The sequence below is a fragment of the Schistocerca nitens genome, chromosome 4 (genome assembly GCF_023898315.1).
Source record: "Schistocerca nitens isolate TAMUIC-IGC-003100 chromosome 4, iqSchNite1.1, whole genome shotgun sequence".
NCBI classification, from domain to species: Eukaryota; Metazoa; Arthropoda; class Insecta; order Orthoptera; family Acrididae; genus Schistocerca; species Schistocerca nitens.
In genome coordinates this window covers 351,792,182-351,808,428 of record NC_064617.1, presented here as the reverse complement: position 1 = coordinate 351,808,428, position 16,247 = coordinate 351,792,182, and the positions used below count along the sequence as shown (strand labels likewise).

The 16,247-nt window shown below is 39.2% G+C and overlaps 1 protein-coding gene across 2 annotated transcripts in view; it reads right to left on the bottom strand.

Moving 5' to 3' along the window:
- Positions 1-16,247, bottom strand: part of LOC126251845 (epimerase family protein SDR39U1) — a 44,643-nt gene that overhangs the window by 28,199 nt on the left and 197 nt on the right. The window contains exons 1-5 of one of the 2 annotated variants that reach the window (XM_049952521.1): positions 15,893-16,102; positions 14,816-14,922; positions 7,001-7,208; positions 6,774-6,920; positions 5,880-6,070 (exon numbers count right to left, since the gene is read on the bottom strand). In XM_049952521.1, the coding sequence (XP_049808478.1) occupies positions 5,880-6,070; positions 6,774-6,920; positions 7,001-7,208; positions 14,816-14,922; positions 15,893-15,905 (666 nt within the window). In that variant the 5' untranslated portion in view covers positions 15,906-16,102. Of the gene's footprint in view, positions 1-5,879; positions 6,071-6,773; positions 6,921-7,000; positions 7,209-14,815; positions 14,923-15,892; positions 16,103-16,247 lie in introns of those variants that run through there. The other variant, XM_049952520.1, reaches the window with a different exon arrangement.

Genomic DNA, 16,247 nt, shown 5'->3' with positions numbered 1-16,247 from the left:
ACAACTGGAATAACCACTAGAATTTTCAATGAAAGCATGCAAACATGCTTGCCTTGTGTTTGACAGGTGCCGGATGTCAGTTTGTGGGACAGAGTTACATGCCTGTTGCAATTAGTCAGCCAATGCAGGATGGTTAATGCTGTTTGTGGATGATGCTGGAGTTGTCATCCGATGACGTCCCGTATGTGCTCAATTGGAGACAGATCATGTGACTGAGCAGGCTAAAGAAATACGTTTACACTCTATGGAGCACGTTGGGTTGCAACAGTGCTATGTGGGAAAGCATTATCCTGCTGGAGTACACCCCCTGGAATGGTGTTCATAAATGATGTACAAATTTGCAGTCACGGTGAATGGGATGACCATGAGAGTGCTCCTCCTGTCATACAAAATTTCATCTCCGATTATAACTCCAGAAGTAGGTCAAGTGTGTCTAGCACACAGACAGGTGGGCTGCAGGTTCTCAACTGGTCTCCTCCTAAACAACACACTGCCATCACTGGCACTGAGGCAGAAACAGCCTTCATCAGAAAACACAACATACCTCCAGCCTGCCCTCCAATGAGCTCTCACTTGACACCATGAAGTCGCAAATGGTGGTGGTATGGGGTCAGTGGAATGCATGCTACAGGGCATCTGACTTTGAGCTGTCCTTGAAGTGACCAATTTGTAAGAGTATGTCGTGTCACTGTGGTTCCAACTGCTGCTGACACTGTGCACTGCACCTGAGCCATATGGTGAACATGATGCTCTTCCCGTTTGGTATGGCCACGTGGCCATCTGAAACCTGGTCTTGCACCACCAGTCATGTACAGTGGCTACATTCCTGTTAAATTGTTGTGCAATATTGAGGAAGGAACATCCAGCTTCTCATAACCCCATCACATGATCTTGTTCAAACTCAGTGAGGTGTTGATAAAGGGCTCTTCATTGCCTTAAAGGCATTCTTAACTCACATCAACTCACCACATCTGATCTCAAACACAACTATCTCTCATGGCCATTACAGTGGGTATTTAAAGCAAACCTGATTTACATCCTCATAGTGATGCTACTAGCGCCACTCTTATGCTACTGGTGCTAGATTTTAATATTCGTCATCTTTCAGATGTAAAAACATGCCTACCAACTTCTGTTTATGTCACATAACTCTTTCTTGGTGTTGCAGTTGTTTTCCTGTCCCATCTGTGTATATTGAAACTAATGGCAACAAAGCAGACCTGACCTATTTCAGGAAGTCCACATGGAAACTGGTATCAATTACTGTGAGACAGTTGTAGCAACAATGATATCAAAGTATAAAGAGGAAGTGAAAAAGTAGCAGCATTTATTTCTTCAGTAAACTAGATAATGAGATAGTAGTACCACATAGATGGATTAACTTGAAACACTTAGTTCTGGGCAGGAATGTGTGTACAAACAGTGTCTCAAATTATGAAAAATATTTCACCAAGTACTGGAGAGATGTAGTAGAATAGTTCATGATGGGAGGGATCCTCTGTGATCTGTAAAGTAACAGCAACTACTGCACAATTGTTGTAAAATAATAAATACAGAAATGCTACAGCAAACATTTTTGTCTTTCAAAAGGGCAATGTGTGAAGTGTTCACAACTACATTAACAGATTCTTATCAAAAACCTAAAACAAAATCAAAGAAATTGTGGTTTTAAGTTAAAGCTGTCACTGGCAACAAGTTAATGTACAGACATGCGTGTGTGGAGAATTCTGGCTCACACTTTGGGCTTTATGATTAGGAAAGCAGTGGAAATTAAACTATGTGAGAGGAGTTTCAATAGAGACACAAGCACTTTGCAATGCGTGGAAGTGTGCACCTGATAATGAAAGATCATAGGGGAAGACTTCATATAGTTTACTGCACAATGTGAGTGGTCGCACTGCAAGTGGCTTTGTATAGTGCGTACAAATGTAAACTATGGACCAGACAGTGCCACCACAGCATGTGCCATCTCTGTGATGTCATCAGTACATAACCTAGCCAATCAGATGCAGTCCTCCAAGTATAAAAGTGAGAGCCCACCATTTTAACAGCAGTCAGACTTAGCACTCAATGAGACAGTCATCTAAAGCTTGCGACTTATCCCAATTTGGTGCAGTAAGTTAGCTGAGATTTTGTTAAGATTTCGAAGAGGTGCAAAGAACAGTAACTTGGTTTAAATGGAAAGAAATGTAAAAATGTGTACTTCATAAAATGCAGAATTGTAGCATCCTATGACTATGTCTGTGAGTCACAACTGGACACAGTTAACAATATTGTGAAGAGGCAAGTTGCTACTCACCATATAGCAGAGATGCTGAGTAGCAGATAGGCACAACGAAAAGACTGTCACAAATAAAGCTTTCAGCCAGTAAGGCCTTTGTCAAAATTAGATGGCAAACACACACATACACACTCACACAAATGCAACTCACACACATGACTGCAGTCTCAGGCAAATGAGACAGTCTTTTTTGTTGGGCCTATCTGTGACTTGGCATCTCTGCTATATGGTGAGCAACAACTTCCCTCTTCACAATATTGTTAGACTCCATGCTGGATTTTCCATTGTTTGATTTCTGGACACAGTTAACTCCTACAAATACTTGGGTGTAACAATTTGAGTTGATAAGAAATGGAATGATCATACAGGCTCAGTCGTAGGTAAAGCAGGTGGCAGAGTTCAGTTCACTGGTTGGCTACTGAGACAATGCAGTCAGTCTGCGAAGTATATTGCTTACAAGGCACTCATGTGGGCCATCCTACAATATTTCTCATGTGTGTGTGAACCATACCAAATAAGACTAACAGGAGATACTAAAAACATACAAAGAAGGGCAGCACGAATGATCACAGGTTTGTTTGACGCATTGGAGAGCAATACAGAAATGCTGAAAAATCTGAATAAATGGACACTAGAAGGTAGTGGCCAACTATCCTGATACAGTCTTCTTACAATGTTTCAAGAACTAGCTTTAAGTGAGTAATATACTTAAGTTCCATTCATGTCACCCCGCAGAGGCCATAAAAACAAGGTTACACTAATTACATTTGATATGCAGTTCACAGTAGTTTGCACAGTACAGGTATAGATGTAGATTCAGTGTGTTCCATTCACTCCTTGACTCAATGCCATACTGCATTTTGTAAAGTCAGAGTATGTCATACACAATATAGCTAAATTATTACATGGGCTGGACGAAGATATGTGAACATCAAAAACACAACACATTATAATGCCTAATATGGTAAAGGAAAACTGTTGGCATTCAAAACATCTTCCAGTCATTTTGTAATGGATAAATACAGGTCCTGTATGGTTTTCACGGGAATCTTATACCATTCTTCCCACAAAACAGTGGCAAGTTCAGATAAAGATGATGGATGTGGATAGTGATCATGCACCCTTCTCCCAAAGAAGACCATAAAGGCTGAACAATATTGAGATCTGGTGACAGTGGTGACCAGGGAAGATGTGAACATTCATCCCCATGCTCACAAAACCAGTCCTGGTGAGGCAAGCTGTGTGAAGAGGGGCTTATCTCTGAAACTCTGCCATGTTTCACTCTTGGGGCTTAAACTCTTCCATAATTTGGAAACAGGATGAAAAAAGACTCATCTGACCAAATGGCATTCTTCTATTGTCCCATAGTCCAGGTTTTATGGCTCTGATAGCATGTTTCCTTGTTACAGGCATCTGCACCACTGATGATTGGTTCTGGAATTCCACCACACCATGCAATTCCATGCTTATGGAGATCCATTCATGTTGTTTTGATGCTGATAGCATTTGTGAATGTAACATTCAGTTCTGCAGCAACTTTTGCTGGTGTTGTCCTCTTATTTTTCATCACAGTCCTCTTCAATGACTGTCTACTACAATCACTTGACACACACTTTCATCCGCATTGTGATTTAGCAAATGATGTTTTTCCATTTTCCCTGTACGTGGCATAAGACTTCAATATGTTGCCTCTTGATACAGCAAACACTTCAGCTACCTTGCTTACAGAAACACCCACCATATGAGCATCAACAATGTTCTCAGGTTCAAATTCACTTAGCTCTGACATAATGCACTCATAACTACAGAGAGCACTGGTCTGACCACTAATGACACTTGCATCATATTGAGGACATTGCACAGGTTCTGCTCAGTGTCAAATACAACAGTGCAACTTGCAGACTTAGCTAGCATCTGCATTTATATTCATGCATGCACGTATCACAGTGTTTCCATATTTTTGTCCAACCCCTGTAGATGATATGGAGTACAGCTTTTCTGTACGATATTCTGAACATCATACACTCCTGGAAATGGAAAAAAGAACACATTGACACCGGCGTGTCAGACCCAACATACTTGCTCCGGACACTGCGAGAGGGCTGTACAAGCAATGATCACACGCACAGCACAGCGGACACACCAGGAACCGCGGTGTTGGCCGTCGAATGGCGCTAGCTGCGCAGCATTTGTGCACCGCCGCCGTCAGTGTCAGCCAGTTTGCCGTGGCATACGGAGCTCCATCGCAGTCTTTAACACTGGTAGCATGCCGCGACAGTGTGGACGTGAACCGTATGTGCAGTTGACGGACTTTGAGCTAGGGCGTATAGTGGGCATGCGGGAGGCCGGGTGGACGTACCGCCGAATTGCTCAACACGTGGGGCGTGAGGTCTCCACAGTACATCGATGTTGTCGCCAGTGGTCGGCGGAAGGTACACGTGCCCGTCGACCTGGGACCGGACCGCAGCGACGCACGGATGCACGCCAAGACCGTAGGATCCTACGCAGTGCCGTAGGGGACCGCACCGCCACTTCCCAGCAAATTAGGGACACTGTTGCTCCTGGGGTATCGGCGAGGACCATTCGCAACCGTCTCCATGAAGCTGGGCTACGGTCCCGCACACCGTTAGGCCGTCTTCCGCTCACGCCCCAACATCGTGCAGCCCGCCTCCAGTGGTGTCATGACAGGCGTGAATGGAGGGACGAATGGAGACGTGTCGTCTTCAGCGATGAGAGTCGCTTCTGCCTTGGTGCCAATGATGGTCGTATGCGTGTTTGGCGCCGTGCAGGTGAGCGCCACAATCAGGACTGCATACGACCGAGGCACACAGGGCCAACACCCGGCATCATGGTGTGGGGAGCGATCTCCTACACTGGCCGTACACCACTGGTGATCGTCGAGGGGACACTGAATAGTGCACGGTACATCCAAACCGTCATCGAACCCATCGTTCTACCATTCCTAGACCGGCAAGGGAACTTGCTGTTCCAACAGGACAATGCACGTCCGCATGTATCCCGTGCCACCCAACGTGCTCTAGAAGGTGTAAGTCAACTACCCTGGCCAGCAAGATCTCCGGATCTGTCCCCCATTGAGCATGTTTGGGACTGGATGAAGCGTCGTCTCACGCGGTCTGCACGTCCAGCACGAACGCTGGTCCAACTGAGGCGCCAGGTGGAAATGGCATGGCAAGCCGTTCCACAGGACTACATCCAGCATCTCTACGATCGTCTCCATGGGAGAATAGCAGCCTGCATTGCTGCGAAAGGTGGATATACACTGTACTAGTGCCGACATTGTGCATGCTCTGTTGCCTGTGTCTATGTGCCTGTGGTTCTGTCAGTGTGATCATGTGATGTATCTGACCCCAGGAATGTGTCAATAAAGTTTCCCCTTCCTGGGACAATGAATTCACGGTGTTCTTATTTCAATTTCCAGGAGTGTATAATTTTTTCTGTAAGAATGCAACAGTTTTTTTCCTTCTGTTTAAAAAAATAACTAAACTACCTCCCAGTAAATAAATTGGTGATGATTTCACATGAATAGAGGCTTCTACCTATTTCTAGAAGTGTTACTTTTTCAAATATTAATACACACCTGTGGGGCAACACCATTTAGTACTCCAGTCACCTGCGGATTTTCAATTGCATAAAGAAGTAGATTTGTTAAGTCATGAATATGAATCCATGGCATGAACTGTGATCCTGAACCAACAGGTCCACCTAAACCCAGGTAGAATGGAAGATAAAGCTGCTTTATCATTCCACCATTTCTTCCCAGGACAACACCTAATCACACAAAACTTAAAATCAGTATTATAATTGAAATTGTATAAATAACCAACATCATATCATGCATCTCAAGAAACACATACATATGTGAAATGATAGAAACTGTGATTTCTTTGTCTTTGCCCCCTATCAGTTATGCTTGTTACATTACTACCTCTCTCTCTCTCTCTCTCTCTCTCTCTCTCTCTCTCTCTCACACACACACACACACACACACACACACCTTGTACATGGTTTTCCAGTTTTGATATTATTTTATATGTAGTATTCCTAATCTTTAATGAGGCAACTCTTACCTCATCCCACAAAAACTTTACTAGCCATTTCAGTTTTGTCTGCCTGTTGTCTGACATTATTTTAAGAATGCAAAATTTTGTGTTTCACCATCATCTTACTTTTATACAGATTTCACTTTTGAAGAAGCCCAGGTCTACATTTCGAATACTCTTTTTCAATTATTAGCCATTCTTACCTGTTAAGTTAAAATGTTTTGATTCACAGTTGCACTTGCTGATAATTCATACCAGAAATTCTTTTAGACGCATATTTTAACTCTGACAGTATATGCAGATATAACTGTTACATTACACATTCCCTATTTTTGTCAACAACATTGATATATATGTCATAGGTAATGCTAAGTATACCTATAATATATGTAAAATAAATGTATCAACTGAAATATTGGACTGACTGTTACCTGATCTCACTATGGTTTGACGAACACCTGAATCTGCTGGCAGTTTTGCGGCAGCTTCCCATTCGTGACATAATTCTGACAAAAAATCAAAGCTTTTTACGCTACTCTCTTCATCGTATTCCTCTGATGGACTTGGTTTATAAATACCTGTAAATGGACTTCTGATAGTAAGAGGTGGTGTGATAATAAGAAGAGTTTTCATTTCCATATACCTAATAATTGCATACCTACACCAGATATTGTAACAAAAACTTTAGGTTTGTTGGCAGATTTTGTTATTGAATGTGCTAAAGACTGTGTAGTATTTACACGACTTGACCAAACATTCTGCTTAAATCCAGGTGTCCATCTCCTTGTGGGGTCTAGAACATTTTGCCCTGCTAAATTCACAACTGCTGTTGTATTATCAGGAAGACCACTTTTCTCCAAATCACCCTGAAATTAAAGTAATAACATACAGAAGTATGAATCTGGACACTGTTCTCATATAGCAACTAAAGGAAAACAAAGAAATAGTTTTAATATTATGAAAACTGCCTCCTCTTAATTCAGGATCTACAGATATAAGTTTTATGTAAATTCTTCCCAGTCAACCAGTTATTGCCAGATGCATTCAAATAGTGAAAACAATAAAGTACAGCAATGATATAAAAGCAGAACCTCCTAATGAACAGTAAGCCACATGAGTGACAGATCCTGTAAGGATAGTCAAGTAGGCAGTGACAGTAGCAGAATTATAAATGAGATCTTCCTATCTGACTACATTTAAAAACTTGTACAGAGGTGGCCTTGCACTCAATGTTAAAATGCACTCTGTCAAGGACTGTGTAATTGTGTTAATCTGCTAACACATAACTCATTTGCCAATTTCAGTGCTTTGCTAAGAGTGGCAGACTTAAGATTTACAATGCCTAGATATTTTTATTATGTAACTTTGTGCCAGAAGATTCAGATTATCTGATTATCTAGATTCAAGGATTGAAGATTCGTGTAAATTGTATGACAACAGGCAATGTTCATAGGGTTAAATAGGCACCTACTCTTACAGCAAATAGACACTGCTAATCTCTGATAAATATCAGTGTGCTGCTGTCAATATTAAGCAAACATTGGGAGACAATTAGCAGCTATTTTATGTAACTGAGAAAGCAGCAGCTTTTTTCAAAGAAGTACCTTTCCTTTGAATTTTACTGTGTCAAAATTACTCTGAGTCCAAATAATCTACAGCACTTTAAAAATCAGATAAAGATGTTTTGTTGTGAATAATTTTACTAATTTACAGCTTCTGATCATATTTCTACAAGTTTTCTGTAGGCTTCAGTGTCTTTAGACATAAAATGAACATTGAGTTGAAAGAAGTCCATATTTTTTTGATTCTTTTTATAAAACTGTAATTTTATAATAAGACATCATCTTTGAGATATTTCTTGAGCATAAACTGATCAAAAAATTTTTGCACCACCCTCATGACTTGCACAATTTGTGTTGTTTTTTTGATTTGGAAACATCTTTCTCAACGCCATTTCAACCTCAGCAAATTGCTGTGTACAACCACCTGGAGATCAACAGAATGTGCTGTGCCTCCAAACATGAACAGAACAACGCCACTTTGTACACTTTTCATTCTGTCAACACGCCTCATTGGGTCACTTCAGGGTTATGGCTCACATTTCAGCAAGAAGGGTTGTTGTCATGGGAAGTTGCTTATGGAATGGTTGTATAATACAGCAGTGCCATTCACCATTCAACCACAACGGTCTGGCAGGAAACATTGAATATCTGCATCAAAGTGGTCATTTGAGATCAACAACATCAGATGGTGACTGCTACCTAAAATTATGCCTCGTAGACATCCAAAGAGAAGGCATCAGAGCTGCAAACTGCCTTTCTGAAAGTAACTGGAAGGCTAATTTCCAAAAAGCATTTGACTTGGTGTCCCACTGCAGACCGTTAATAAAGGTACAAGCATACAGAATAGATTCCCATAAAAGTGAATGAACTGAATACTTCTTAAGTATTAGAACTCAGTATGTTGTCCTCGACAGCGAGTGTTTGTCAGAGACAAGGGTGTCATCAGGAGTGCTCCAGGGAAGTGTGATAAGACCACTCTTATTCTCTATAAACATAAATGATTTGATGGACAGGGTAAGCAGCAATTTTTGGCTGTTTGCTGATGATGCTGTGGTGTACAGGAAGGTGTAGTCATTGAGTGACTGTAGGGGGATACCAGATTACTTATATAAAATTTCTAGTTGATGTGATGAATGGCAGCTTGCTCTCAATGTAGAAAAAAAATGTAAGTTAATCCAGATGAGCAGGAAAAACAATCCCATAATTTCCAGAAAGAGATTTTCACTCTGCAGCGGAGTGTGCACTGATATGAAACTTCCTGGCAGATTAAAACTGTGTGCCCGACTGAGACTCGAACTCGGGACCTTTGCCTTTCGTGGGCAACTGCTCTACCATCTGAGCTACCGAAGCACGACTCACGCCCGGTCCTCACAGCTTTACTTCTGCCAGTATCTCATCTCCTACCTTCCAAACTTTACAGAAGCTCTCCTGCGCAGGAGAGCTTCCTTATTAAAACTGTTTCTAACTGCTTTACAGAAGCTTAAGATTCTTCCTCCTGGTGGTCTGTAAGCTGTCAGTACTATAAGTTTTGTGTTACCTGATCTGTTATTATGATATAGCATTCAAAGAGTTGTTCAACACAGTACTCATAAACTCTATGGGTTGCAACTTACAACAAAATTTTTATACCTCACTTTCTCTTTTTGGTCCTGCAGTAGTACACTGTTAGGTTGTATCCAACAAGATGTATCTGTTTTAGTTTTGTGATTTTTCATACAACAAAGCTGTTGACATTTCACCTGCCATTTCATTTTACTGTACGAATATTAGAAGCTCATCTTTCTTATTAACAAGTGCTCTTATATAACCAGTTTCACTGAAGATGCAGGTTTTTTTTACCTACAAACTGTATTTTCCTGTTAATTAGCCATGCAAGTAGCTCCTTTTTGAATCATTCAGTTACAAACCACATTTTGTATGATGCAACTGAGTAAGGATGATGCATCAAATCAATGACACCCATGTATGAATGCAATTCTCCCCTCAGTAATGCCCCAAGCTCTGCATTTAGATATTGCAGAGAACACCACAGGTCCCAAGTGGAATGATCGTCGTCCTTTTTTTTTTTTTTTTTAAGTGAACACTATATGAAAGGATCATTTTACAACACTCATTTACTGAGATCACATTAATGAACTGAATTTTGAATTTCATTGGTTGTTACACTTTTTTTGCCTGCTGGCAAGTTATTGAAAATGTGTGTTCCTGAATAACGCACACCGTTTTGTACAAGAGTAAGTGACTTTAAATCCTTGTGAAGATTATTCTTATTTCTAGTACTGATTCCATGAACTGAGCTGTTGGTTTGAAAAAGTGATATATTTTTAATGACAAATTTCATTAAGGAATAAATATATAGGGAAGCAGTAGTTAGTATCCGTAGTTCTCTAAACAGGCCTCTGCAGGATGTTCTTGAGTTCACACCACATATAACTCTTATTGCACATTTTTGTGCCCGGATAACTTTAGCTTGTCTTGATGAATCACCCAAAAAAATAACCCCATATGATATTATGGAGTGAAAGTAAGCATAGTATGCCAGCTTTTTAATTTTTATATCCCCTATGTCTGACAGAATTCGCATTGCAAATAGAGATTTGTTTAGACGGTTCAGCAGTTCTGTGGTGTGTTCCTCCCAGTTGAATTTATTACCAAGCTGTAATCCCACTTCTTCTGTCTGCTTGTCATCATATGTTAGGCATATACTTGTGGGACAACCCTCACAAGTTCTGAACTGCATGTAGTGTGTTTTTTCAAAGTTTAGTGACAAAGAATTGGCTAGGAACCACTGATTAATGTCCACAAATATATTTATATTCTAAAACTACACTTGATTTGCTATTTATTGCAATGTTTGTATCATCAGCAAACAAAACAAACTTCGCATCTGGTAATGTTACTGATGGAAGGTCATTGATATATACAAAAAAAAGAGTAAGGGCCGGGCCCTAAGATGGAGCCTTGTGGGACCCTACATGTAATTAGTTCCCAGTTGGATGATGCCTGATAGCTTAATACATGTTTCAATCCTAATAACACCCTTTGTTTCCTGACAGAGATATAAGATTTGAACTATTTTGCAGCATTTCCTGTTACACTATAATATTCTCATTTACTTACAATGATATTGTGCTTTACACAGTCAAATGCCTTTGACAGATCACAAAATATACCAGTTGCCTGCAATTTTTTGCCTAATGAATTAGGTACATTTTCACTGTAAGTGTAGATAGCCTTCTCAATATCAGAACCCTTTAGAAATCCGAACTGCGACTTTGACAGTCTGTTATTTGTGGTAAGATGGTTATAACACCGACTGTACATCACCTTTTCTAAAATTTTTGAGAATGCTGGCAAAAGTGAATTTGGACAGAAATTTGATGCTATTTCTTAAACAGTGGCTTAGATTAGATTAGATTAGATTAGTTTTTCGTTCCATAGATCCGTGCTGAGGAGATCCTCGTGGATGTGGAACATGTCAATATTTTTTTTTAAAGCTGAAATAACAATACTAATAGTATGAATATACACAATACATCATTTGTTTCTATTAAAAAATTTGTCAGTGGAGTAGGAGGAGTTGGCCACTAGTAAGTCTTTCAGGATCTGTTTAAACTGATCTTTATTTGCAACTAAATATTTTATGTTTGCTGGCAAATTATTGAAGATGAGTGTTCCTGAGTAGTGGACCCCTTTTTGAACTAAAGTAAGTGCTTTTAAGTCCCTGTGCAGATTATTTTTGTTCCTGGTATTGTATGTATGAACTGAGCTGTTTGTTGGAAAAGAGATACATTATTTACGACAAATTTCATTAAGGAGTAAATATACTGGGACGCAGTAGTTAGTATACCCAGTTCTTTGAAGAGATTTCTACAGGACGTCCGTGAATTTACTCCACAAATAATACATATTACACGCTTTTGGACTCTGAAAACTTTTGTTTGACTTGAAGAGTTACCTCAAAATATTATACCATATGACATTATGGAATGAAAGTAGGCAAAGTATGCAAGCTTTTTCATTTTTATGTCGCCTATGTCTACTAACACTCGAACTGCAAATACAGATTTGCTAAGGCGTTTCTGCAGTTCTGTGGTGTGCTCCTCCCAACTAAATTTATTATCAAGTTGTAATCCAAGGAATTTAAGATTGTCAACCTCTTCTATCTGCTCTTCTTCATACTTTATGCATATGATTGGTGGAAACCTCTTACAGGTTCTGAATTGCATATAGTGAGTCTTTTCGAAGTTTAATGTCAGTGAGTTGGCTTTAAACCATTTATTAACATCCATGAAAATATCATTAGCAGATCTTTCTAGAACTACACTCGACATACTATTTATTGCAATACTTGTGTCATTTGCAAACAAAACGAACTCTGCTTCTGGCAAGGTAACTGATGAGAGATCATTAATGTACACAAGAAAAAGCAGTGGCCCTAAGATGGGTCCTTGTGGGGAAACCACATGTAATTTCTTCCCATTCTGATGATGACTTAATTCACTAGTCCCTTGCACTGACACCCTTTGTTTCCTGTTAGCAAGGTATGACTTGAAACATTTTGCAGCATAGAATTCTAAATTATTTAAAAGAATGTTGTGGTTCACACAATCGAATGCCTTTGACAAATCACAGAAAATACTTGCTGCTTGTAACTTGAATTAAGTACATTTTCACTGTAGGTGTAAATAGCCTTCTCGATATCAGAACCCTTCAGCAATCCAAACTGTGTTCTTGATAATATGTTATTTGTGGTCAGATGGTTGAGAAGCTGCCTGTACATTACTTTTTCTAAAATTTTTGAGAATGCTGGCTTAACTTCGCATATTTCAACCAATCAGGAAATATTCCACTGATAAATGACTGGTTACACAGATAGCTTGATATGTTACTCAACTCAGAATCACATTCTTTATAAACTTTGTTGATATTTCATCATACCCACTAGATATTTTTTGATTTTAAAGATTTTATGATAGACATTATTTCTGCTGGGGTAGTGAGGGTCAAATTCATATTATGGAAGTTACTTGACATGTCTGGTCTGAGGTATCCCATCGCAGCATCTACAGAACCTGACAACCCCATATTTTCAGTAAAGCTCTTTACTAAAGCCTTTTTCCAAAGAGCCTAAATCACAGGTGCCATCTCTGAGCTCTGCATTTGGGTTAAAAATACTATTTACCCCATAATAAACACACAAAAAATTCTGTACCAGTCGTGGTACTCCCATCCCATGACTGCTACACAGCAATCAGGCCATCTTTGCCCTCCTACCTCCCTCTTTTCTAACCTTAGCTTGCATCTTATGGTCTTTACTGTCAGACTGCTGCTGAACTCGCTGGGTTGTCTGTATGATTTAGGTCTTGGACTTAAGATTTTCCCTTAGGTAGTACATTTCCTTCTAGACATTCCTACTTTTGAATCTACAGACTCAATAAATGAAATGATAGGAAAGCCAGAACTAAGTGTCATTGCTGCATGGTTCCATACACTGTAGGTCACTAATCCTTCCCGGTGGATTGGAACTGAATACCTAACTAAGATTCACATCTGCAGCTTTGCCTTTCACAAACAGTTTTCTATCATTTGAGCATACTTTATGGATTCATTAAATGCTTCACTACAAGTACCTCTTTCTTACTCTTCCAAATTCAACAGAGGCCATCCTGTGTAGTTCATTGTCATAGGAGAGAGATAATGCCAAACTCAAGCTTTGACTCAGTGTGTGAGGCACACTTTAATGATTCATGTGGTGGACTTCTGTCTATGGACTGCAGAAATTTTGGGAAGAAGTCATAGTCATTAATCATTTTTAGTTTGTCAAATAAGTTAATTTCAGAAGCTTCAGACATGTCAAAATTTATGACAATGTAATCTACTTATAACAGATATTTTATGTGCTGCATTGCTTCCTGAGCCAAATTGTGTAGCACTCTGAAGAATGAATGACATACTATGGGCTGAAGAATGGGTTAACTAAAGCCTCTGATACTGTCTGTATTGGACCAACAATGTCACCAAAGTAGTGGATATAAATGACTCAAAAAAATCCAATATGTTTAAGAGATGCACCATAATAACACTTAGTTTTTCTCATGACATCATATATGCTGACTTTGCAAACTCACAATTACTTTCAACCTAATGCAGAGCTCGGGTTACGCCAAAGACATTTGTCAAACCTACAAATCAAAAAATATAGACACAAAACAGTTATTGTCAGTATTCTGTTATCTTCTTGTGACATCACATGCCACTACACATCACAGCTCACAGCCAACATCTGGTATTGGAATGTTCAACTGAGCAAACTAGTTGGACAAAGTCTGATTATAGCTGGAAAAGAAGGGAAGAAAGATCGGGGTTTAATGTCTTGTTGACAGTGAGGCCATTACAGATGGAGCAAAAATTTGGATTGCAAAAGGATGGGGAAGCAAACTGGTTGTGCTCTTTTAAAAGGAATAATTCTGACATTTGCCTGGAGCAATTAGTGAAATGATGGAAAATCTGGATGTCTAGATGGGAATTTGAACCTCCTCTACCTGAATGCACATCCAGTGTGCTCGCCACTGCACCACCTTGCTTGGTGATTATAGCTGGAAGGAAACAGCAGATTAATACTTCTTGATAATCACTCATGACTGTGAATATGGGGTTCAAAGCCTGGCACACAGTTATGCAGCAAATTCATCAGTAAGTAGTATGGAGTGCACACTTAGAATGTCATCAGGTTGTAACTGGTTAACTGAGAAATGGCCTTTCTCATGATTTTACTAGTTATCTTCTGTATTTATTTTTTGTTTCATTTGGCACAGCAACAGTTCTAGAAGTTTTCACTATAAATCCTGAACTTTTTTTGACATTTGGGCATAAATAAGAACTAATTTTAAGTTATACTGCCTACATACCCATGACATTCGCTGTGGGCCTGGCATTCGTGATATTATAGTAACAGAGTAACCTCTAGTTCGAAGCAAGGACGTTAGTGCTGAGCCAACAAATCCTGATCCTCCACCTGAGAAACATAAATTAGAAACTTGAGAAAGGGGAACATGCAAATGACATCTCTCTTATACTATTCTCAGAAGTAACAATAAGCTCTTACATTAATTTTGTTAAATGTTATGTACAGATTTATATTTAGAAAAGTCATTAGTATATAAAATGAAAATGTATGAAAAAAGGGCCATATTGTCTTTATCACATTTTAAATAAGTGGGAAGATAATACTGAATATGGAACATACATACATGTAAAAATTAAATAAGGTGACAGTAGACAAACTGTCACAGTTGTCTCTGTGCAATGAAAGATGGAGCATACTTCAATAAAACATATTATAAGTGCTGTCCGCACAAAAAACATACTACTTTAGGGGAGTAAATTCTTCACAATTTCAAGTTCAAGAAATGTATTTAGTGATGTCGATAGGCCTATAACTTCAATACTTTGCCTGCAGAAATAAAAAAAATAAAATAATAGGTTTATTTAAGAACGAGTTGAAAAAGATGCTAATACCTAATAATTGGCATAGCACCAAAGAATGCATAAATTATTAGCACTGACAGGCCTGCCATTTTGTTCACGAATGAGTGCGATATGTTGACTATGGTTCTTTCATATGGGCCTCAAGAACACTTCTGCACCTACTTTGTTCGAGTGCAGTCATGTATCCAGATAGTGGCTCTGGGGATGAACACTAATGATTGTATGAGTAAAGTTAAATGTGTTAAGTGTAAGTCAAGTAGTGTGAGTATATAGATTTAGCTTTCAATATGACTCTGGGTGTGATGAGATGTGTGGCAGAAGTAGAACATTATCATTAAGTAAGAAGTAGAACATTATCAATAACATTATCATTGTTATTGTACTTAATTAGACACACAGATTTGTTCCTAGGCGATGTTGTCTACATTCTTTGTATTGTTTACGGCATTTCTCCGGAAGTGATATTAAATTCTGGTCAACGATAAAAGGGTGAGTACATGTTATCATCATCAAGTAATGACACTGTGCGCGATAAATTGTTTTAATAGAAGTTGGACGAAGGACGCTCGTTCTTACAGTACTATAAACAAATCGTACGATCAGTTTTCAGTTATTCACACGAAAGGCGGATTATGTTAGCGGAGAAAAGGCTTATGTTCATTCCATCTGCAATCCGGAAACTAGTAGCATTAAGAGCGCGACTTTGCATTTTCATCTCAAACTTTCTAAATATATGGCAGGGACATAGCCGCTGGCACAATTCCATAGTTATCTTCCTTCCGTTACGTGACCAAGAATAAGCACTTTTTTTACATTAATACGAAAAAAATTGAGACTAAAGATCTGTCTGTG